This window comes from Corvus cornix, chromosome 6 (genome assembly GCF_000738735.6).
Source record: "Corvus cornix cornix isolate S_Up_H32 chromosome 6, ASM73873v5, whole genome shotgun sequence".
NCBI classification, from domain to species: Eukaryota; Metazoa; Chordata; class Aves; order Passeriformes; family Corvidae; genus Corvus; species Corvus cornix.
In genome coordinates, this window is record NC_046336.1 from 11915174 (window position 1) to 11938470 (window position 23297).

The 23297-nt window shown below is 41.4% G+C and overlaps 1 protein-coding gene across 4 annotated transcripts in view; it reads left to right on the forward strand.

Annotated features, from left to right (window-relative positions):
* STN1 (STN1 subunit of CST complex) overlaps window positions 1-20301 on the forward strand; it is a 46970-nt gene extending 26669 nt beyond the window's left edge. For all 4 annotated transcript variants that reach the window (XM_039554143.1, XM_010409267.4, XM_010409274.4 and 1 more), the window contains 5 exons: window positions 892-1003; window positions 2185-2347; window positions 8912-9034; window positions 9578-9650; window positions 13519-20301. In XM_039554143.1, coding sequence (XP_039410077.1) covers window positions 892-1003; window positions 2185-2347; window positions 8912-9034; window positions 9578-9650; window positions 13519-13676 — 629 coding nt within the window. In that variant the 3' untranslated portion in view covers window positions 13677-20301. The remainder of the gene's footprint in view (window positions 1-891; window positions 1004-2184; window positions 2348-8911; window positions 9035-9577; window positions 9651-13518) is intronic.
* The last annotated feature ends 2996 nt before the right edge of the window (window positions 20302-23297 follow it).

The following is a 23297-nucleotide window of genomic DNA, read 5'->3' on the forward strand; positions in this document are numbered from 1 at the left end:
CCCTTCTGTGTCCCACTTCACCAAGGGCTCTGGGGGCTTTGGAGAAGCGGCTGCTGTTTGTCACAGCCTGTACAATCCATTCCTAGGGCAGGCAGCAGCAGATGGGCAGTGTCCCACTGAAGCCTGGTTTCTCCTAAGCTCCCTGGCTCTGCAGGATGAGGGAGAAGTTTTCCTCAGGCACAGATCTGCATGCAGGTGCTGCCTCTGTGTCTGACAGCTCTTTGGGCAGCAGGGCTCTGCAGCCCACTGCTTATGCTCTAGGAGCTTCCAGTTACATAACTTCTTCTCAGTTCCGTGTCTGTGCTGTTGTGTAAGAGCTGGTTTTCCCCCGTGAGATCTTTCAGAGATAATACTGAAATTATACTGAAGAAAAGCCTGTCTTTTAAAAACTCTGTGTAAGTCAGATAAAAAGTCTAGATTTTTCAGCTCTAGCTACAATTTGAAAAGGAGTTCAGCCCTCCTTTGCAGACAGAAGATTTATGAGTACATACAACCCATTCATGGGTAAGTAATAATACCAAAGAGAGCCATGCAATTCAAGTAGCCTCTAAATTGCTTTCACTTTGGCCCAAATAAAGCTCCTTACTATGTGTTAACTGCATTTAATGGCTAAAGACTGCTGAAAGGTAAAATAGAGATCATAAATTCTGTTTAAATAAGTTGTCAGACAGAAGCATAATCTGTAATGCACCACAACAGGCTGTTTTATCTCCTTGTAAACTGTAAAAGAGGGATTGGCCTTTGTGGTTTTGTTTTTATAAAAACCACAGTGAACAAAATTTGCCAATTTAATACTGGCTATGAAGCTCTGTAGAGCTGCCTCAGGTTTGCTTGCTTAAAAAATTGTATGGCAGTCCTGGCCAAGTCTACATGTTGTCATTGCCTCTCCAGATAAAGTGGATGATCCTGTGTGTGATGTCCAGATTTCAAGAATGCTGGAGCTCCCCTGTCTCTATAGAGAAGTTTATGACAAACCTTTCAAGGGCCCTGAAGAAATACAGAGGTAAATGCAGTATCCAGACTGCTGGTCCTGGGGAAAAGTGTGGGATATTGCGATTGTTTACTTGTTGTTGTAGTAACTCTGGAAAAAAATAAAACAGGGCCTGTGATTTAGACTGCATAAATATACAGTAGCAGTCTGCTTTTCTCCCAAATAATTGGTGATCCATACAGATGAGATACCTGTCCATGATCTGAGGAAAGAAATATAATGCTGAACTAAAGTGAGTATTAGGAAGGAAGTAAAATACTGTGTACAGATACCTAGTGAAAAAAGATAGGATTTTGAGCAAGATTTGGGGCTGAGGTCAGCAGAGAGGATGGAGAAATATCCTTGCCTGATGTTGTTTTATCTGTAAGGTTAAGGAGCTATTTCACTGAAATGCTCTCCTGCCCTTGTCATTGTCAAATCACAAATACATAACCTCAGTAAACTGAGTCAAACACCCACTCCTGTACTCAGTGTCAGGGTAGCTGGATGCTTATTGGGAGGCCTGGTGCATGGAGTGTGGTTTCATATGGCTGTCGGGGCAGTCACAACACACACAGACAGTGCCTCTTTCAAGGGCCAAAAAGCCATTTATTAAACAAATCAGCCTCTTTTATACACCTTTTGTATGTTATCATTCATGTTACAGATTCATTGGCTGCTAAACTACTACAATAGACTCATTGGCTATTATTAACTACAACATACTACCATTGGCTACCTATAGCATAAGCATTCAAGCATTCAGAAAAATAACAGGTGCAGATATGTTGCTGTTTTCTCCTTCTACTGTTTAACTTTCTTGCTTCTGGTGATACTTACATTCTCATGGGCAAAAACTAATTGTTTTTCTCCTCATGGACTTTCCTCACAGTCCTTCTCTAGCCAAAGTAACAGGCCTGAGCCATAATTTTACAAAGGCAACAAGGCCTTCATTTTATAAGGTTTTACTTAAATGCCACAGTTTCAGAGACTGCAGATCTTAAATCCACAAAACTGTAACAGCAAATGATTGAAGAAGAACAGTTTAATATTTATGCATGTAAAAATGTTCTGTTTTAATTAAGGTTTTAAATTGAAATTCTTTCAGGACAGTAAAACATCTTTTGACCTTTGAGACCAGTCTAGTGGACTGACTATGTAATTATTCTAAAACCGATTTCTTGCCTTTTGACATGTTCTGTGTATCCTTGTAGTGGCCTGGAGGGTCAGAGTTTCTCAATCCATATGCTGCATGAGAAAGTGCAAGGCTTTCTATTAGAAAACAAAATTCAGACCTTTTACCAGCAGGAGCTGGAGACTGTTGATTCTCTGGTGTCTCTGGCTGGTGTGCATCTACCCAGCCCCAGCTGTGAGGAGGTGAGTGAATGCACCTGTTCCAAGCTTTTAGTGGGGGGAAATAAGACTGTGTACTTTTTTTAAGCATAAGTAGATAAGAAACTGGTGTCTTCAGAGGATTCAAAATCCACTAATGCTTTAGCTTTATGCATAAATTATTTACAGAGCTTAAGGAAATCTTGTTACTTTAGACATATAAAACTGGGCTGAAAAAAGTCATGTAAGAACATTCAGTTATTAGGGGTAATCTTGTGTTAGGGCTGAGCAATCTTACAGCCTGCAACAGCCATTACCTTATTTAGATTTGTAAATAGTAACAGTGTCAGGAAAAGAGATCCCTTTAAGGTGCTTGAGTTCTTTGGGACAGATGTTTGAGATCCTGAATCTGATCAGGAGAAGGGAGCACAAAGTTTTTGTCTTGTTTCTCATTTGGAGGTCAATATATTAATAGACATGCAGCTTTCAAGGGGAGGTTATGGTGAGTGGATGAACAGTGCTCCCTGCTACATGTTTCTCACATTGGAAGTCCCTACTTGTGAAAGACCATGATTGAAAGGATGAGAAGGTGGGATTAATCTGAAATCAGTTTACAGGCAGTTGCATGTAACCAAACTATTCAGAAACTTTCCAATGAGTTAGTAACCTCTTGATCAGCTGCAGAATGGGAAACAGAACAAAACCCGTTTTTTAAAATAGCTTTATATTACTGTATTAGTTGGATAAATTACAAACCAGATTCTCAACAGGTATGAAGCAATAAATTTCTGCAAAACTAACAGTTACATCTTTTACCATGAAAGCAGTGGCAACTGAAACTTAAGATGGAGTGTTGTGATTCACTTGTTTACTTTTTGGTTTTCTGTAGAGGAATAAATCCCTGGCAGTCTTTTTCACTGCCTGATTTTGATGTGCACTGTAATGTTAAGTGCTGTGTTATGTTGACTTCTAATGTTTGTTTAATTCTTAAGTAACCCAAACAAAACAACACATAAACCAGTCCCTTGCAGATGAGGTCAAATAGTAATGAAAAGTAGCTCTTTTCTTGTTGGCCTTGTTGAACTGCTGCTGATAGCTGTTGTTGATAGCTGGGTTGGGGGGGTTTTTTGTTTTTATTTAAGGCTTTTTTTTTAGGTTTGCTTTAAAACAAACATGGATATTAATACTAACAGGATCTATTCTCATTTTAGACAGAAAAGTTTGATAGTAGATTATCTAACATGGCACCCAGTACTTCTAAACTAGCTGGTACAGTATGAAAAGTTCCCAAACACTTTACATTAAAGGAAGTCGTGGCCATTGTGTCCAATACTGGAAACTTAAAAGTTTCAGCATTTATAGAAAGATCAAGATAAATAATTTACAAAGCCATTTAAAGTAGGAACTGGTGCAGAATAAACATAGAGAGACTGAAAAAAACCCCAAGAAAACTCAACCCAAACAAAACACCAACCAACCAAAAATAACCAACTCAAAAACCCCAAACCAAGAAAAACAATGTAGCATCAGTATTGCTAGCAGTCATGAAGAGCTATCATAATAATTAATAGTTGCTCCTGATCCCGATGCAAGGGTGTGAGTGTATGTCCCAGGAATTTGGGCTCACAGATGCTTATTTAGAAATTGCAGTTCTCCCTATTGTCCTTTACTATTAATTTCTTGCAAAGAAGGTTATCTGTTCTTGCATAAGAAAGGACCCACAGTTGTCAAGAGGCACAAATGCCTTAAGAGGAGTGCCTAGTAATGCTCTGGAAATGCATTTCCTTGTTCCTCTACTCCCTCTCTAGAAGGTGTCACTTTTCATAATTGGCAAAGGGTCAAGTACCCAGTTCTATCCACAAAAGTAAGTGTAATAGATCTGATTTCTGTCCCTCTTCCTTTCTTTTCTCTTCAGTAGTCTTTTGTTTTGCACTGCCCTCAAACCAGGAGGATAAATGGTGCTGCTGATGTGGAACAATGTTATTTCAGGCCTTTTTGGCAAGGCAGGAGCTACATGAGCCGACTCAGCTAGTTAGGCCATGCCACAATATGTATGCTTTTTCCCTTCTTGCCCTTTTCCTGGATGTAAAAGGATGAGTTATTTGGATGTCTAGCTAATTTTTTTATCCTGATCCCAGTGTTCTAGAGCACAGTTGCTGTTAAACTATTTGTTTCCTTTGTTTTCCTTTCCCTGTGATCCTAGAAGAGGTGGTGCACCCCCTTCCTCTCTTTCCCAGCTTTTAAAGTACTTGTGCAGTGTCCGTCATAGTGGGAGGGTGTCTCCCCATGGAATATTTTCTCCAGGGAGGTGATGAGCTACTGTGGGGTCACTGCAGTGGAGTGGAGCAGAGGGTGAAGATGGAAGGAGGTAGCTGGGATAGTTTGAGGTAGGCAGCATCTCTGTGTTCCTTTTCAGCATAACTGTGTAGCTGAGCCCTGTCTACATCCCATTTGTGTCCTACAATACCTCATTCCAGTCCTGATGCTGCCCTGGCCTGCCTCTCTGGAATAAATTTCCCTCTAGCAGATGCACATGGCAGAACTGAAATAACTTCCTCTTCTCAGATGTATACCAGGGAAAATTTAATTTTATAGTCTACAGATGATGAGGAAGAGAATTTAGCTACTTTTAAAAATAGTTAAAAATTAACAAATCTTCTGTGAGTTTCAAAGCCAGAGGAGCTTTAATTTGCATAACCAGTGCCCCATCTATCCCTAAGCTGTAGCCTTTTCCCTATCCCTTAAAACAAATTACTTTTGAGGCTGGAGGGGTGGGTACCAGAAGGAAGACTACAAGTAAAACAAGAAAATGTAATTTTGTGCTTAGAGAACCTCCAGAGTGTACTGGCTGGACTTAGGCAATTATGTTTGGCAAATGGACAAGCCTTTGGTTCCTTTTTTAAAGAAAGCTACATGTGAACTGGATCCATCCCGTTTCTCAGCTGGATTAAATGCTTTAAACCAGCCAGTCTTGAACCGTTTTTCTGCCCTTCTGCCATGCATAAGCTATAGCGTGTGCTATTTTAGTGCTACCATTCCAGTTTGTGAATGTCACTACCTTGGACACGTGACTTGAGTTGTGCTCTCTGGAGTGTACTTCTCTTGATTTGAATATTATCTCAAGGTCAGCAACAAGTAGTTAAAGCAGGGAGTTTTACAGTGTTGTTCACACTGTCTGTGCCTACCCTGTGCATTGTACTGTAGGTGTAACACAGTTCATTGTAAGTTCTTCATGCAGTGTGCTTGTCTTTCCACCTCTCGAGGAAGCTTCACTGCTGCTTTAAATATGTATATTGCAAAGCTTATTATAGGATTTCAGGACTGACATGTCCAGGATCACTATTACTAAAATTGTCACCTGCCTAAACCCAGGATTAAACATTACATGAGAAACTGCAAAGGGCGATTCCATGAGTAGAATCACGTGGTTGTACCAGCAAACTTTAACACCATCAGGGTGTGACTCATTATGAGGCAAAGGTTACATACTTCCAGTGTTTTGGACAGACTCACTAATTCCTGTACTACTTCATTTCTTTGACCTATTATTGATTGTACAGAGAATTTGTCTTGTTTTAAATATCTGAGAATAACTGGTTGCACAGCACCAGCCCACTAAACTGTGTGAGACCCATCGGATGGAATATATTGATTAAAGTACCAACTTAATTCTGGATACATAGATCCTTCTGTTGGCTTTGCTGCAGAGCCCTTGGCTGGTCTTGGGAGCAAGGGTAGTGATAGTAAAATTATTATTTAATAGCTGCTTCTGTCTCAGGTTACATACACACACACACGTTTTGCAAAAGAGATGACTGATTCTTAAATGCTCCTATGTTTGGATGTACAGCTTAATTTATTTGAAAAGGATATGATTTGGAAGAGAGGGGGAAGACTCAGCTGTTACTGCTTCAGAGAACCTGAAATGGTGCACCCTGAAACTAAGGCATGCCCAAGGAGGGCACTTTGCAAAAGGAGGTGTGAACATTGTGAGAGGTATTGGGGAGGAGAACTATTGACTTACGAATTTGCAGGATGAGATGCTGGAGTTACTTTGAGTGGACCAAAAGAGCAGACTAAGCAATTTTAGACTGTGTTGACAAAGAAACTTAATTGCAGCTTTACCCAGAGGAATGGGGAGGAGGAAGCATATTCTAGAGCACACTAGGAAAAAACCCCAAAATTTTCCTGTCATTTTATGGTAATATTAAACACCAATAATGTATAATATTATTACATTCATATATAATATTATATTATTAAAGTGGGCAGGAGCCCTAATTTTTTTTTCAGAAACAGTCCTTCTGCCATGGAGCCCTTTTCCGTGGATTCTGCAGCACATATGAGAAAGTGCTGATTTGTAGCAGCTGCTTACTTATTATAAGACCTCACTGCTTTCACTCTGTCGATGCCTTGACTTGCATTCTTAGTGATTCTGTTTCAGTATCCATCCAGGCTGAGCTGTGTGTCAGTTCACACACAGTCTGTTTTTAATTATCTCCCTTTTCTGACAGGATTTCAGTGGTAAGCCAAACTGAATAATTATTGTGCTTCTTTGGAAATATTTTTATCTTTTTTTCTCCCCAAATGCTTGCTTTCACATTAAAAATTGATCAGAGGCTTGAGTTGGTTGCTTTGCTAGCAATTTCTTACATTCTTGAGGATTTATTACTGCATTTGAGTGAGAGGCAAAGTCTCTTCATTTTACACATGGCTATAGGAATGTGCTTTTCCTTGAGCAAATATTCACTCTTCACTCAATCCTTCCTGCTGCATTTTATGGTTGTTTCTTCAGTTCATCAGAAGAGGCACAATGAAGAGAAATACCATAGTAGCATTAATGCTGTGACTGGAACGGTGTCCAGATGTATGGCCAAGTTTGTAATTAGAAGTAGACTCTGTTGTTATCCAGACTGATGGCTGTGGTGGACAGGAGGACAGACCAGGTTCAGGCACTGAATCCTTCAGTCTGAAGCACAGAAAACTGAACTGAGAATAAGAGCCATTGTTCTGTGTTAATTATCTTGAAGTATTCAGCAATTATTTTTTACTGGTGATTTGAGAGGAAAAAGAGAGTTAGCCGTTGTGGGACAGAGAGATGTGATTATGGCCTGTTGAAATACTGGGGGTGACCTGGAGGAACAGGATGCAGAAACTTGTGATGCATGCTAACACCAATATCCCTTTTGGATCCCTGAACTATTCCCACTTAGGTACCTCAGCTTCCAGGCTGTTGGAGTGTCACTTAAGAATTGCAAGTGGATTGAATGAATGTTTTGTGAAAAGATATTCTTCCTTTGCTCCTGTGGTGTCTGTTTCGCATATTCATGTGAATTCTTTCTAGTGCATGGTGATTGCCTGCTTTGCTCCCGGGGCTTCTGAGCTGTGTCTGGGGAGTGAAGTAGGATATGTGAAGTCTGATACTTTTCGTTCAGAACAGGGTGGGAGCATTTATGCTGATAGCTGAAGGAATGGCTTGGCAAATCTTGCTCTGGTTGCTCTGGTGTGGTTCTAGTTATCACATGTTGGTTTGTGGGAAGCAGTTTAGCTCCCTTCTCAAAGAAAACCACAGGGAGCACAGTATGCTCCCAACAGATGAGAAAACAGCTACTGGGGAGCTAAAGCAGTCTCTGTAGATAAATGGGAGGTTGAAGGCCACAGTAGGACAGATGGAGAAGAGTAAATCATAGTCTTGCTCTTATCTACCCATACTTTCCCCTCTCCACAACTAATTATTTTCTTCTACTTCCCTAGCTGTCATTCCGCTGTCTTAGCTCTGCTCTACTTCCAAACAAACCTTGTTTTTCCCTGTTGGCTTTTTTTTTCCCTCCCCTTCCTTCTTTCCTTCCTACTCTGTTAGATGTGTCCCAGACGTGGAACCCTGTGTTCTAAATAACCTCAGTTATGGACTTCCAGGCACACTGTTCTCCTTTCACAAGAAATTAATTTCCCACCTACCCTCAAATCTGAATCCTTTGTTTCCTAATTTCATATACCTGTCTTAATTTCTTGCGTGCTCTTTATCCTTTCATTTCATTAGGCTATGGAGAAAATCCTGAGAGCATGGCCAGAATGTTGGTAAAAATTTGGAAAAAAGGGGGCAAGAAACAAATACTGGTTTTGTCAGTTTTCTCCTTTCCCTGAAATCAGGAGATGGGAATCCAGTCCTCAGCACTTGGATTCCTTCTGAATATCATCCTACAAAACTCTTCCTACCCTTATTACCAGGAAAACTCTGGAAGTGAACAAAGCTTGATTAACAAAAAAGTCAAATGATCCGCAAGCATCACAAGTCCATTCCAAAAAAGAGTTCTTGGTACATCATCAAATAGCTACTAATCACAAAGAAGGCAGTTTAGAGATTGTGGTTCCTTAAGAATGGCACAAGTTTCTGGTGTCTGGGTTTTGTTTAAAGCTCAGAGATATTGGTTATTTCATACATAACAGATATGACTTGTGAATTACTAAATGAAGAAAAATGTGTAACAAATTTCATCTTAAAGAGGACCTGAAGTCCTCTTCCTCTTGAAAGCATCTGGAGCTTTTGCTGGTAACTTTGGCTGAGCTGAGATTTCTCACCATTTGCTTAATTCCTTTCTTCCCATCCAGGTGAAGTCAGAAAGTAACTCCAGTTCCAAAAGGATTCACAGTGTTTTTAAGGAAGCAATAAAGATGCTACAAGAAAAAGGAGTGGTTTTCCAGAAACGTAGTAGCTCCAAGGACTTATACCATGTAAGGAACTGAGCTGTGGTCGCAAACAAGTTCAGTGGTATGACTTTCATAATCAGTAAAGACAGTAAAAATATTGCAGAAATAGTAGAAAAGTTTCAGAAAGAGAAGCTGGACATCCAGGTGCTCTCAGTTTACTCAAAAGTCTTATCTGCATCTTACTTCACTGTTGATTCTACCTCTGTGTCGCCCACCAAGTTTTTCCAAGTTCTGTCTGTATTCACTGGGTTGCCAAACTTCTCTGATCCAGCTGAGCTCACTGAAACCTGGGACCTGGACAGTTCTCCTTATTGAAGTGGGTTCAAGCTTGGTGTACTACTGAGTCAGTCACCCTCCTCTGGGTCAGACTTAGTTGTATCATGTTCTTCACCTAACTCATGGATGCTGCTAATAGCAGTAAAAGTAATGCCTGAAGATCTGACGTTCGTTATTAGTCTTGGAGGCAGCATAAAATGCAGAATGTAGTTGTGACAGCGTTAGCTTAGAATACACCATGGCATTGGATTGTTTTTCAACAGCAAGGCCAGTTTCTTCTTTTTTCTTCAGGTGACTGACCATGATAAGGAGCTGTTTAAAGTGACCCTTGATGTGATTAAAGAAGACTGTCGAAAACCCAGGCGTAAGTAGCAGAGTGATCAAGCTCTGATGAGCTGGTGCAGATATATTGATGACAATATCTCCTTCTGCTGCTGTATTGGATATGCTGCTTGTCCTTACCCTTGAACTCGAGCTGTTGCTGGTGTAGCTAATCAGTATAGCTACAAGCATGAGTGCAGGAGCAGCTTCCTGTGAGCGTGGAGAGAGAAAGAGCAGGTGTGCCCAGCAGGAAGCAAACCTCTCTGATCTGAAATAAGCAGCCATTATCTTAGATCTATATCTTTTGAGAATACTTGGATTTTGGGAGGAACCAAATGTAATGAAGTCAGGTCACCACCTAGTAGTTGTTGCTTTGCACTCTGGAGAAGTAGCAAATCTTGCTGGTTCAGTCTCTACAGGGGAGTTGACACAAAAGTGACCGTGCAGAAAGGTGAAATCCCCGCCTCCTTTAAGTCAACAATAAAACTTGCTTAAGTCAGAAGATATTCTCTGTAGATTTTAAGCTCAGGTGGTTTTTCTTTGTAGTTAAGGATTTCAGTTGAACAAAGTCTACTTCTTTTCAGATAATGTGCCTCAGGTGGCTTCTGAGTTATCCCTGTCCCTCAAACCTATTGTGTCTTATTGCCATAGTGACAACTTGTTCTTGACTTGAATGTCTGCTAATTACACGGGTACATTGCTACAAAGTGTATTTCAATTCATGGGATAGAATGTGTCAGCAGGGATCACTAGCTGCCGGAGCGTAGCTATTTGTGGGATAGAACGTGCTTTTAGTACGGAATAAATGACTGACTGGAACATAAGGCATAAAATCTGAAATCGCTCATATCCCTATACTATCATAACTACAATAGCACTTGTAGGACCTGGTGTATGATGGTTATCCTGCAGTAAAAAAAAGGCAGAGGCAATATCGAGTCTATCTTAAGAAATGGTACAATTGTAGACAAGGTCTTGGGAGAAAAGGTTACTACTGGGCATGCAGGTTAATATGGGTTTGTTTGCCTGAAGCTGTTTCAGTGCAACAAATTAGTGTGTCACATTGTTTTATTACCTTTTATCCAATTAACAAACATCATTTCTCTAAAAGTCAAATCATTCCTTTGCTCATTTTATAAATCAGCTAGTTCTCCTGACAGCCTTTTTTTTTTTTTTTTTAATATAACTGTGCCACTATCAAGGCCAGAACCTCTATACAGTTGACAGAGGCACTGAGTGACTGCCTCCAGTTTGTTCCCTTCTTGTGCATTGTCACACTGGTAAAGTCATCTGTGATCCATGAAAAGTTGGGAAGTTCTTTCGGTCAGGAAAAGTCAACAGCTGAGAGTAATTTGTAGATCAGTGACAGAAATGACTTTGAAGAGTCCTGAGTCCTCAAAGGCATGTTTTCCATAATAAGCAGTTTAAAATTAGCAACTGTTGTACAAACCCTCTTGTTCTCCTTGAAGATTTCCCCTTACTTAGTTTCCTGCTGTAAAGAGGGCAATATCCAGGTCAGTGTCTCTATGCTGTTTTCCAGAAGGACCATTTCACTGTCCTGGTCATTGTCAGTAGAAGCAAAGCCAAGAAGCTTCAATCGAAACCAACAGGGCACGGCGGGTATTTGTTGTCAGTGGATGATGCAAGAGCGCGGAGCTCAGCGCGGCTGCCGGCCCCCTCTGCTGGCGGGAGCGCGGTCCCAGCCGCCCGCGCGGCTCCCGGGGGAAAACAACGACATGGGCATTCACTTCTAGGGCTTCCGCTTGTTTGTTGCAAGAAATTCCTACCCGTTTTCCTCCAAGAGTAATAGTAATCTTCCATGACAAGAAGGATGATTTATGAGAAATCAAACTCTTCTCTCCAATGAGTTACTTCTCTGCCAGTTTTCCAGGCAACGCCTTGCCCCACTGCTGTAGTTGTGACACGTTCCCAGGCCCAACCCTGAAAGTTTCAGCTGTCTGAAACTATTGTACATATTAAAAAAAAAAAATCTTAAGTGTGCCACTCAGAGCTGCACAAGCCCTGATGTGAAATGTGCCCACATGAAAATCCTTGTCTGTGGCTCCACTTGTAATTCCTGATCTTAAATGCACTCATGAGAGACCACTGTGGGTCCATCTAGAAACTTAATACAGCCAGACAGCTCATTTTGACTCCAGACTGAACTGCAAAATGGATTTGGTTTTTGTTTTGTTTATTTGTTTGTTTTATAAATTTGCTCTGTTTTTAGACTTAGATCAGACTAATGGTAGAGAGGACAAAAACCAGAACCACTTGAAGTCAAATTTGTCAGAATGTACCCTGTGTGAGACATCTGCAGTGGGCAAATGGTAGTTGTTCTGTAACTGTCCCCTCTGATGTTGGTTGTCAGGCAGGACAGTTAATCACAGCCTGGCTTCCCTCAGCTCCTGGACAAAAGCAAGAACCCAGGATGTTAGTGAAAGAGGGACAGGAGTGTTTTGGGGTTACTTAATCATTGTACACACCTGCAGCTACCCCAAAGTGCCATTTTCCACCAGCATCTAGGGGAAAAGTACACATTGTACTGTTAGGTAACACTTGAGTCATTAATGTAATTCATTGAGACTTAAGTTACTCTAGATCAGGGATGGGCAATTTGACCTTCTTATGACAAACCTATGACAAATGAAAAGTGCAGCTACCCATTTTGTTTGCAACCACAGTCAGTATGACCAGGTAGAGGCATTGTTCTGTTCTTTGCAGTTGCCTCTCCCAGGGTGGAGGACACATTTCTGGCTATTGGCTGCAAAGGTCTTTTTATCATGCTGGATACTTCTGACTCACAGCCTGATCAGAATTAGGCTGAACTGTTTATTTACCACTATCTACCAGTGATTTTTCTCAGCAGGTTCTAAGGCAGCTCTGGAGATCAGCAGATTCTAGAGTAGAGAATAACTAAAAAAAACTAAGGCAGCCACAACAAAATATAGGGCCCTCCCTGGCCCATGGCAATGTCTCAGTACCCTTATCAAACTTGCCTTGCATCATGTGAGCTAAGGAGAAGGAAAATAATTTGTGCTGATGTATCTGATCTATGCCTGTTTTCCATTGTTAGCCACTGAGAAGAAATATGTTGTGAACTTCAGCACTTGGGGGACTGGGAGCTTGCAGCACTGATGATCAGTGGGTTACAGGGTTTGTTGGAGGAAATGATTACTGGGGACAGCTTCAAACAGTGCTCCACCTGGCATAGAATAGCAGTGTGCAGCCATGAGGGACCTCTGTGCTTCCCCCTAGCAAAGGGGGTTATTTTAAACTTCTGTTCTCTTGTACATTGCAGGGCTAATTCCACTTAAAAGGAGATAAAATCTGATACTGATGTTCCCTGACTTTCTTTTCCTGTAATTGTCTGAGTATTCTGAGAGGCCGGGATGGGATCGCACTGCGAGGTGAATGCAATTGCAGTGCAGCAGTTTTTCCACAAGATGCCAGCGTTGGGCCAGCGGTTACAGGCCCTGGCCACGCACCTCTCTGCTGTGCTAGAGGGTTGTGAAGTTGGGTCTCAGAAAAATGACTTTCATTTGCTTCCTTCTGAAGTTGCAAAAACTGGATGGCCTGCACAGGTGGACAGTGGAGGTAGCCTTACATTATTAAACTCTTCATCAAGTTGTAGTGAATGAGCCTTGTATGTTAAGAGTTGGCAAGACTGAGTTATCTTTTCACCCTCATTACTACTGTTACAGCCCTGACACTTCCCAGAAAAGTCACTGGGAACAGTTGATAATTGGAGAACTGTAGGGACAGACAGGATCTCTTTCTTCCGAATATACACGTCTGCTTTAGTATCTAGGGCTCTGGGATTTTCATGACTGATCTGTATTACGATAGTTCGAAAGAGACAGACTGAAATTTTTCTTCCATTCCTGACTACATTTTCCTTTTTTCTGCAGATGCTGAAAAAGGCTGCCATTTCCTTCATGTCCTGAGTTGTGTTCGGCAGAGCTACAACCCCTCTCTGGATGAAGTGGTGATGCACCGTGTCTTGGAACTACTGGAGAGTAACAGTGATATTATCAGCACTATGGAAGGGTATTTTATGGTATTTTAAAGAGAAAAGATAACAAGGAGAGGTTGAGAGACTGTGAGAAGCTGTCATTAGCTGGTATGATCTAGATGGGGATAAAAAGAGCCTTCTGATTCTCCAGATGCTGGTTTTGTCCAGCTTCAGAGAAGTTGTTCAAATACTTGTTTTAATATTCTTGCTGACTTCCTTGCTATTCCTAGTGAAAGGTATCAGACTGATTCTGGACATTCTAATCTAGCAGGGGAACTGGAAAAGAAACTGGGCTCTTTCCTTGGAGTAGGATGAGGTATTGGCCATCCTCACATCTGCATCCAGTGGGCCTAAAGAAAAGTCACTGCTCAAGATCACTGTTTACAGCAGTGGTCATCTCAGGAGATTTTTTTTGGCTTAAAGACTGATCTTGCACGCTTTCATGTGGTAATAGCTGTGGATCTTTCTTTTTATGTGAACTTCGTAACACCTAGAGAAAGGACACACAAACAGAAGGATTTGCCTGTCCTTCCTGGCCAGTGCTGGTGTACCTTTGTCTGTAAATATGTACTCCTCAATCTGGACAGCTTTCCCACTACTAAAGCAGTCCTCACCTTTGTCCATAAAGTAGTATTCAGGAATGGGGTTCTGCATCCCTTCCCCATCCTGCAACCTTGCCCACTGGTTGCCAAGCATGTCTGCATTCCTCTGCATTCCCATCTGTGCTACTGATGCCTGTTGTTGTGGTTTCTCTTCAGACCAGAATTCTCAAAATCAGCTACTGTTTTGCTGTTTCAGTTGCTTCCTACATCACAAATGGTAAAACATAAATTAGATACTTTGGAAAAGAAAATACAGAAGCCATTGAGACCCACTGTAACCTCCTCTGCCTGCTGCCTTTTGCGTCTTTTATTCTTTGTCACTTTTGTGGTAAAATACTACCCATATCTGTGCTTGCAGAAGAACACAAGACATAGATGAAACAACGTTGGCCTAAAGCAGGTTACCATGCAAGATGTTTGATCTGGAATAATCACAACTCTGTTATGTGCAACAGTTAAAAAGCAAAGTTGTTCAATATTTATCCTTAGAGAGAGCTTGCTGCTGCAGAGGCTTGTCTGTTTAATTAATCTGTTTAATTTATGGTGTGGAGGTGAGACCTTTAACTTGAAAAGAGTACAAAAGATTGAATTTATCCTTCTTTCCTCTGCACCTTCCCTGTAATAGTTGAAACAGCAGACTCCCAGGAGGCAGCTGTAGTGGTAAAGCCCTATAAGGATTGACATAGCAGGGAAAAATAAACCATATGCATGAGGAAAGCCAGTGAGTAGCCCCATGTGTGCCAGCTCTCTGGTTTGTTATATTATCTGCCTCCCTCCAAGCCCTGGCTGCAGTGAGATATAGGCTAAGAGAAAGGCATGACAAAATATTTGGCATTTGCATTCAGAGGCCTGTGGAAAACTCTGGCCTTAAAGAGGTGGTAAGTTTGTTCGCAGTAGAGAACTATGTATGAATCATTCATTTGCTGTGTATTCTGTACTTGCTGCAGGACTCAAGAGTTGGTTTCCTTACAGATTTCCCTGCTCCTTACATTGCTGCTCTGCTCTGAGTCAGGTACCTTCTAGTCAGATCTTAATATGGGCCCTGAACAGGTGCTGAAGGGATGTACCTGTGCAGAAGGAAACAGAAGAGGATTAAGGAAGAGTTGTAGAGTGTTCCCCACTCCCTCCCCATGCCCTGAATATCTCTCTCTGTAAATCAGGGAAAGAAGGCAGATTCTGAGTGAAGTGATGCTGAGGGGAATTGAAGCTTTAATTTATGTTTCTGAGAGATCTGGTTGGCCACAGGGGAGATTTGCTTTTTAAATTCATGCTCTGATTATTGATCAGTTTGAAGTGATGCTTAAAAACAAGGGATGGAAGAAGTAGCTTGGAATATTGATTCCTAAATTCAAATTCACTTCAGGAGTTGCCCACAATCAAGCAGTACATATGGTTAAGTTGCTTATTTGGCACGAGTTTGAGGGTATTTTAAAGGAAAGTACAAGGTGTTTTCAGACCATGTGGAAAAGCATGGCATCTAATTCCAGAGACTGGCTTGGCCATTTTCTTAAAATCTTCTGTATCACCAGAAGCTCATTTTGCTGGGAAAGGGTTAAAGGAACAGTGCTAGCTCAGTGGGAAAGGTGATCTCTTCTCTTAAGTCAGAAGAAAGACCCTGGTTCTCCTGAGGATGACAGCTGAGTGTGTGGGCTGGATGAGTTCTGGAAGGAAAAGAGAGTTTGGAGATCATGTTGCTCTTTAGGATATCTCTTTAAAATTCATACCAAAATAGGTTTACATCTTTGGGCTTCGCAGTTTGTATAGTTACACATGCAAATTCTGTTGCCTCCAACTCCAAGGCTGCACTTCCTGTGTTTTAGATGTGGTTTTTTGTGTAAAGTTTGCCTAAAATCCCTGTCCACTGATTTTCTATGCTTGGAGGTAGAAAGGGCAGACACTTGTATCTGCATCAGTCCTGCCCCTGTTGCATTTCAAAAGCTCTGAACAACTGCAAAGCCATGGAGATGAGGTGGAAGGAACTTGTCTCAGGAAACACAGGTAAGTTATTCTGGAAAGAACCTGTCCTTGGAAGTTTTTAAGTTGATCCTTGCAGGGAGTGCTCGACTCTTGTGATGGAGGGTGTGTTCTGATGGTGTTTGCTCCCCAAGAACAGGAAAAAGGGATTTTTCTCAGATGAGTTGTCTCAGGGAAGTAAGATGAATAAACACAAGGGAGCCTACAGTTTTTACAAGAGAGAAAGGTTAAGCTAAAGTTAATGGAGGAGTCTAGATTTAAGCCACACAGATTCTGATTCTGCCTATCTGTACAGAATAGTTGTGTCTTAAGCTTGCATGCTTTATATTTTCCACAGTAGCCACCCAGCCCAGGTTAACACTTACTCTGGTTGAGAGCATTCCCTCCTGCACCTACAGGGAATACAACATGCACATGCACAGCAGTACCCTGAGGAGCTGTGGGAGCACAGAGCTCACTGTTGGCTGATTTACCCATTCACTCAGTATCTCTACAGTGTGCTTCTGTGACAGCAGTCTAGACATACCCATGTTGGTATAAGTCACCTTTATGTAAGTCTAACTACACACACTAGGGCTTTTACTGCAAATAAACTGTCTCTCTGTTTAAAGATCATATCCTTAACCAACAGAGTCATATCATGCACACTGTTAAAATTCTTAGACCACACCTACAAAATATTGTGCAGAGCATTCAGTGAAAGCACGCTTTCTTGTTTTGTTTAATTTGAAAACTCGTTAGGCAACACAATTATTACTGGTTTATTAAAGGACTTAGAAGGTAGCACATTAATGTAAAACTGACAAGTGAGAATTCATGTTGTAGAACTGCTTCATGGCCAGTTCCAGTTTCCATAGCAACAGTTACGGCAGTAAAAGGTAGGTAAGGAAAAGGGAATTTTTAAAAGCAGTTGGCATTTCTATGTTACCTTAAAAAGGTAAGTTTCCACAGAAATGCAGCACCTGAGAACAAAAATTACCTAAGAATCTCAATATTCTATTCTAGCAAAATGCACAGTGATTGCTTTTCTGGTAAGGAAACAAAGGAACAGCTTTACTTTTAGTCCCTGCCCTCTGCTTATGTGAGAGAAGAGATGAGGTTGCTTCATGCCTCAGTTTCCCCCTTTTGTAAATTGGGGATAATACAGCTCCCTGCATAGGGCATAAGCCTAATTTTTTTTGTAATCCTAGTCATTAAAAGTTCTATGGGAGCAATTAGAGAAGAACTCTGTGGCTATGTGGAAGAGAGTGAATGGATAGATGCTGGAGTGGGACTTAGGAAAAGTTGCTCTTGTATTAGTACTATTAGCTTTATATTTTTCTGCCTCTCTTTCCATGCATATTGCCTTGCTTGTCTTGTCGTCTTGCTCTCCAAGGCCTATGAGGCAAAGACGGTCTCCTTGTTTTTATTTGTATCATATTTTTCCTGGAATCCTGTTTCCTCTTATGACTTCTTAGATGACTTCATAAAAATAGAAATCCAGATGATTGAGTTCTGAGTATTCTTGTTCCGAAATCTTTGTATTGTAAATTTGGACCCATGAGGGCATGCATTTTACACAACCTACCTGGGAAATGAAGATCTACTTTCAAAGTAATAAATGACAAAGTTAAATATTAGCTACATGACTAGAAGCTGTTACTGTTTTGGGTCTGTGTACACTTGTGGATTCCAGTGATGAACACCATAAATAGGAGTTGCTAATTCATTATTCAAAGTGGGAATTCATCAATGAGCAGCCAGTGAGGCATGGAGCCACATGGAGAATTACGAGACAAAGTACTGGAAATCTGTTTGTCAAAGAAATGCAGTTTGGTTTACTTTGAGAGTAAGCTGATCCTGTAGGGAAAAGATGTGCCTAGCAAAGATTTGTATCTTTATACTTACCTTTTAATGGGAAGGGAGCAAGTTCAGATCCCATGGGCACCCTGAATTTTGAAACTTCCTGTCAGTGCAGCGCTATGTTCTTTATTGCTGTCTTTCAGCACAGTCTCCAGTCCTACTGCCCCGACCCTCCAGGCTAGAGCAAAAAAAAATGTTCAGCCACAAAGATAAAAGAATAGTTATAATAATTGGTTACCATCCTCCAGGAGTCCCAGCATTACAGCAACATTTTTGTGGATCCTTGTGGGCAGCAGGGAAATGCTGAGCCAGGGATCTTGGGTTTCATTCCCAGCAATATAGCCTGCCAGGCACAGAGACTTTCCCCCTAATTTCTTTCATCTATTCCTGAACTCCACTGTCCCCTCTGACTCGTTTCTCGGGCCCTTTATTTCATTCACAGTACAGATCCTGTCAAACCCCCTTCTTCTATTTTGTTCACTTTATCTTTCCTAACTCAAATATCCTTGTCAACAATTGAAACTTTCAGAATAATCCCTTGCCTAAGTGACCTGACACTGTTCACAGCCTGTTCTGATTCCAGCAGGCTGTCCTTTGCTCCCTGTCTAGGCACCAGAAGAGGCAGTTTTCTTCCCGGTGTAGTTTGCAGCAGGAAAGAGCTGCAATTTCAGAAAAACAACGCTCTTTCCACCGCACCCTCCCAAAGATTCACTAGCACCCTGAATATCCTAGTGATGTGTTTTTTGCAGGTATCCAAGTACAAAATAAATAAAACTAAAAAATAAAAGAGTTGTGTCTTGCCCAAACCTGAACAAGCAGAAGTCACGCCCGTGATAGAAGCTATCTGCCTCTCCCTGCCACTTTCATGTCCTTGCAGATCTCATTGCAGACATGATCTGTAAAGTTGATGTGGACTTCTTGCATGTCTACCAGTTAGTGTGTCTCCTTTTAGCCTGTTTTTTTCTGAGAAAGAGTGATTCTATTCTGATATGATTATACTGTGCATCTGGGCACCTGTCAACCTCTGTCCCACCACCCCAAGTGACTTTGGCTAGTTAAGAGGTGTGAAGGACCCTGAACTGTTATGGTCTGGCACATTTTTAGGAAATGGATGCACTGATAGAAGAGGGAAGCCCAAATCAGTGCCTCCGTAAAAGGGAAGGTAGAAATTCATACAACACCAGAGAAACCACACACGGGACAGTCCCAAGGAACCTGTTCCTGTAACTTCAACTGCCACAAGAAGCACTTGTTCTGCAAGTGCTCTTTTAAGAAATGATTGGACAGTTTTTCCAGAAGTTTCTTCATACAGATTGCCCTAAGACAGTCATGATGCCAAACTGCAAATCCATTAAAATCTGGTAAAGCTGCATTGGGGTACAAAGTTGAGCAACTGATTGTTAATGATGCCACCAGCCCATTCCCACTAATATCTTTTAAAAGTACAATGGAGGCTATCCTAATTAGTCACAGTAATCTACAAGTTGAAACCAGCCCAGATTAACAAGATTGCCTGAGAATAACATAACCAGGAATTTGCCAGTGGAAGAAATAACCTAAAGGAACAATTTTCAGTAAGTGTTGAACTACAACACTGCAGTGCCAATTAACCTGGCACAACATGTCCTACAGCTCTTGTTTTAGCTTGCTTTTTTGTTATTCACTGGAAGAATGCACACTCCTTCCCTACCAGCTACAACTGGAGCTCTCTGCCACCTTCACATCACTCTGCTGGGAACAAGGTAAGATAAATAGCAAACGTATGTCACTGCATAGCAACCAGCATGATTAAATGCAGTATGTGCCAAGTCTGTTATTGGCCTCGAAAGTTCATGGTTCCTCCCAGGAGTGCCAAATATTACAGTGATATTTGGAAACAGGAGGGAGGAATCTATTCTCTCAGATGTCTTCCCCAACAATGGAGTTCTGCAAGTCCTGCAGGCCTAACTGATACTAACATGTGCTCTTCTTGGCAAGGTATGATGGTGGTACAGAAATGAAAAGGGTTTTTCTCTTTTTTGGGGTGTTTTGGAGCTGCGTTTTTCTCTTGTTGACAGAATTGGTCATTTGCATTGAGAGTGTAGGGGCTGTCCTTGTGTTCATGTAAAACTCTTCTTTGCTGTACTGTCCACAAAAAAACCTCTGAGCTGTAACAAGCCAGCTGGTGTTCTGAAGTACTGCCTACACTGCTGACTAATACTCTCACTGTTTTCTGTCCTCACCTTGTCTTTTTTCCCCCAATAAAAATCTCTTGAACTTAATTCCTGGTTCAAAGAAGTTATAGCCTGTCCTTCTGTGAGTACAGTGATCCAGGACAAACATAGCAAGAGCAAACTGATAGAGAGAAGAGTTTTTGTTGGAACTCTGAATGTAGGAAAGGATGAGAAATACAGAGGAAGCTGAAGGAGGAGGATTTAGCACAGACATTTGAAATGAGTCCTACTGAAAAAGGCTAAAGAAATGATTGCCTAATGATGCTGTAGACATCTGTTTCAGAACAGTCAGCAGGTGTTGCATGTAATGAAAGCAAGGACTTGTACTGTTTTATTTTCTGCAATTAGAAAGCAAGGGAGGAAATGAGGTCAGGAAAAATGGAGTAAGAGAACATTTAGCATAAACAGCTGGGCAAATTTACATAGAGCACACCAGTATTTATATACTCTTCCTCTGCCCTCCTTACACTATCCTTGAACAGTTCTGTTCTGCAGAGTATTTTGTACTTCCTAAAAGACATTGGTCTTTTAGGGCCTTGGGTGCTCAGAGGTAGATGCTAAAGTGACAGTAGGCCACCAACATGCATTTGAGGACAAAAATGTTCAGGATAATGTAATTGTCACACAGATGTTGTCATGATGAGAATTATCCTGAAGGTAAAGCTGCCCTTCTCTCACAGGTGGTTTGAGTGCTTCAGTCACCAGAAAAGTGGCTGAGAAAGAGTCCATTAGTGAAATGGTTCTTTAGGTTTGCATTCCTGGTGCTGCATGGCCAGGGCTTAACACATGTGTAGATCCAAATAAATGCCTCGGATTATGTGGATGGTGTGTCCACTGCTTCAAGCTGAAAAGCACACCTGCATCAGGTCCTGCTAGAGAAACTGTAACTTCGCTTTCCATGGGGCATTTTTTGTTTTGGGATGATCTCATTTCTTGTTACAAGCAATTAACATCCTACAGGGCATTTTTTTTCCCAAGCATCTCCCATCTCCACTACTGCCGTACAAAGTCTAACCCCAGTCTAATGACTGAGGGAAAAAACCAAACTATTTGTGTCTACCCATGGGATGATGTTGCTGTTGAGGAGATCCAGAAGTGCTCTTCCTACAGAAGTCTCTCAGTTGGGAAAACCACTTTGCTTTTGCATGAAGGTATCAAAACAAAACAAAAAATCAATGCACTCCACTGCTGAGTGGTAGAGGTTGGATGTTACAGATTCTCCTTACAGTGCCAAGTTTGTGTGCTCACCACCTATGTTCAAACTGCAGTTCCATGAGCCACTTTTCATAAGGTTTTATTTGTACATTTTTATAGTTCACAGTCTGTCAGTCAAATGTTTTCTGGTTTGGATATTGGCAGATAAAGTCTTCTACTTTCTCTAGTGCAGCCAAATAAAATTACTGTTTGGTTTCAGAAGGGGTTGAATGAGTAAAAATAGTAAACAAGGAAATTCAAATTTTAAAAGGAGTTGGTGGAAATTTAAAAGCTCGGTGTCCATGTATGTATACATAGGGGGAAACATGGGAAGAAAATGCAAAGAAAGACTATTTCTTCCTAGATTGACTTTATTTTAACAAGCTCATGTTTTCAGTAATGGAGATACCATGCTTTTTGCAGAGGATAAGGCAGAAACCAGCCTCAAAATGTGCTATTTTGAGAACAGTGAGAGTGACACCAGTCAGGGCCATAGCATCCAGGAAGAAACCCGAGGAATCCCAATCCAAACCTGTGATCAGTTTGGTAAACTTCAGCTGTCCCAAATGTAAGCTGACACGTATATAATAAATAAAGAAAAGTGCAGCTTGGGCTTGCTTTATTTTTTTAAGCACTTCAAGAGATATCTACAAAGCCTCTGTAAAAATGGAAAAGTACAAGGTGTACATGGATGAAAAGCAGCATGCCACATGCTGCTACCACCCTAAACAGCGTGCAGGGCATGTACCACAGAGGGAAGTCCTTCATCCACAACTGCTAAGAGAGGACTGAAAAATAATGTTGGTCATGAAAAGGTTAAACTGTAAGATAGCTGCTTCAAGGAAAGGCTAATCTATAATTTAAGTCCAGAGGGTGAAGCAGCTCTTCTATAATGTAAGTAAAAGCTGTTATGCCATTGGAAAAGCATGTACACTGCCTGCAGAAGGAATGATTATTTTGGTTTTTCTATTATACCAGATTGCACAGAGGGGCTGACAAAGCAGCACTCTCTGGTGAGGAGGCTGGGAGGGGAAGGGGCATGAAGATACTGTGCTAGAGAAGGGGGGAGTTGCTCTGCCAGCATTTGCTGCTGGTTCCTTTGGCTGCCTTCTACCTTATTAGCTGGGCCTATTTATCTCCAGAGTGAATTTCATTTGAAGAGCAGTAATCTCCCAAGAAGATGAAATGCAATTGGCTTTAAAAAAAATAAGAAAAAAGATCATGCCGTGCTTTGTTTCAAAGTTTGAAATTTGAATGCCAGACAGGCTCTACCATTCCTGTCATTCCTATCAAAAGCCGTATATGTTGAAACACTGAAGTGGAAGGGCTGCATGGAAAGCAGCCTTTTTAAGAAGCTGAGGTTTTGTAAGTACAGAAGCTGAGATGAGAGTGTAACAAAGGCTCTGTGTTGTGCTGTTGCACATCAGAGCCAATAAAACCCTAAGGGGCACATCTCTAGTACCATGTCTAGCAGATTATGCATGCAACTCCAGTTGCCAGTAATGAGTTGTGTGGCTAATCTGTCATGCACAGCACTGCACAGTTCCCCTTCCCCCAGGGGGCTGAGCTCATGGCATTTTACTTCTCCCCAGGGTGCTGAGCACCGTTAGAGCCTCTTCAGTTAGTGGGACAGGAAAACACTGTGTTCCACCTGGCTGCCCAGCCAGAAAACAGAAAGGAAAATCATCTTTAACAACAACTGCAGCCACCACAGACAGGGCTATTAGACCCCAGCATGGTTAACATTTAGGGGCAGCTACCTATCTACAATGCCATGAATTAATAAGAGGCATTAGAAGTGGCCCTAATGGAGCATGGAAAAGCATGTCCCTTGTTTTATTTTCTCACTG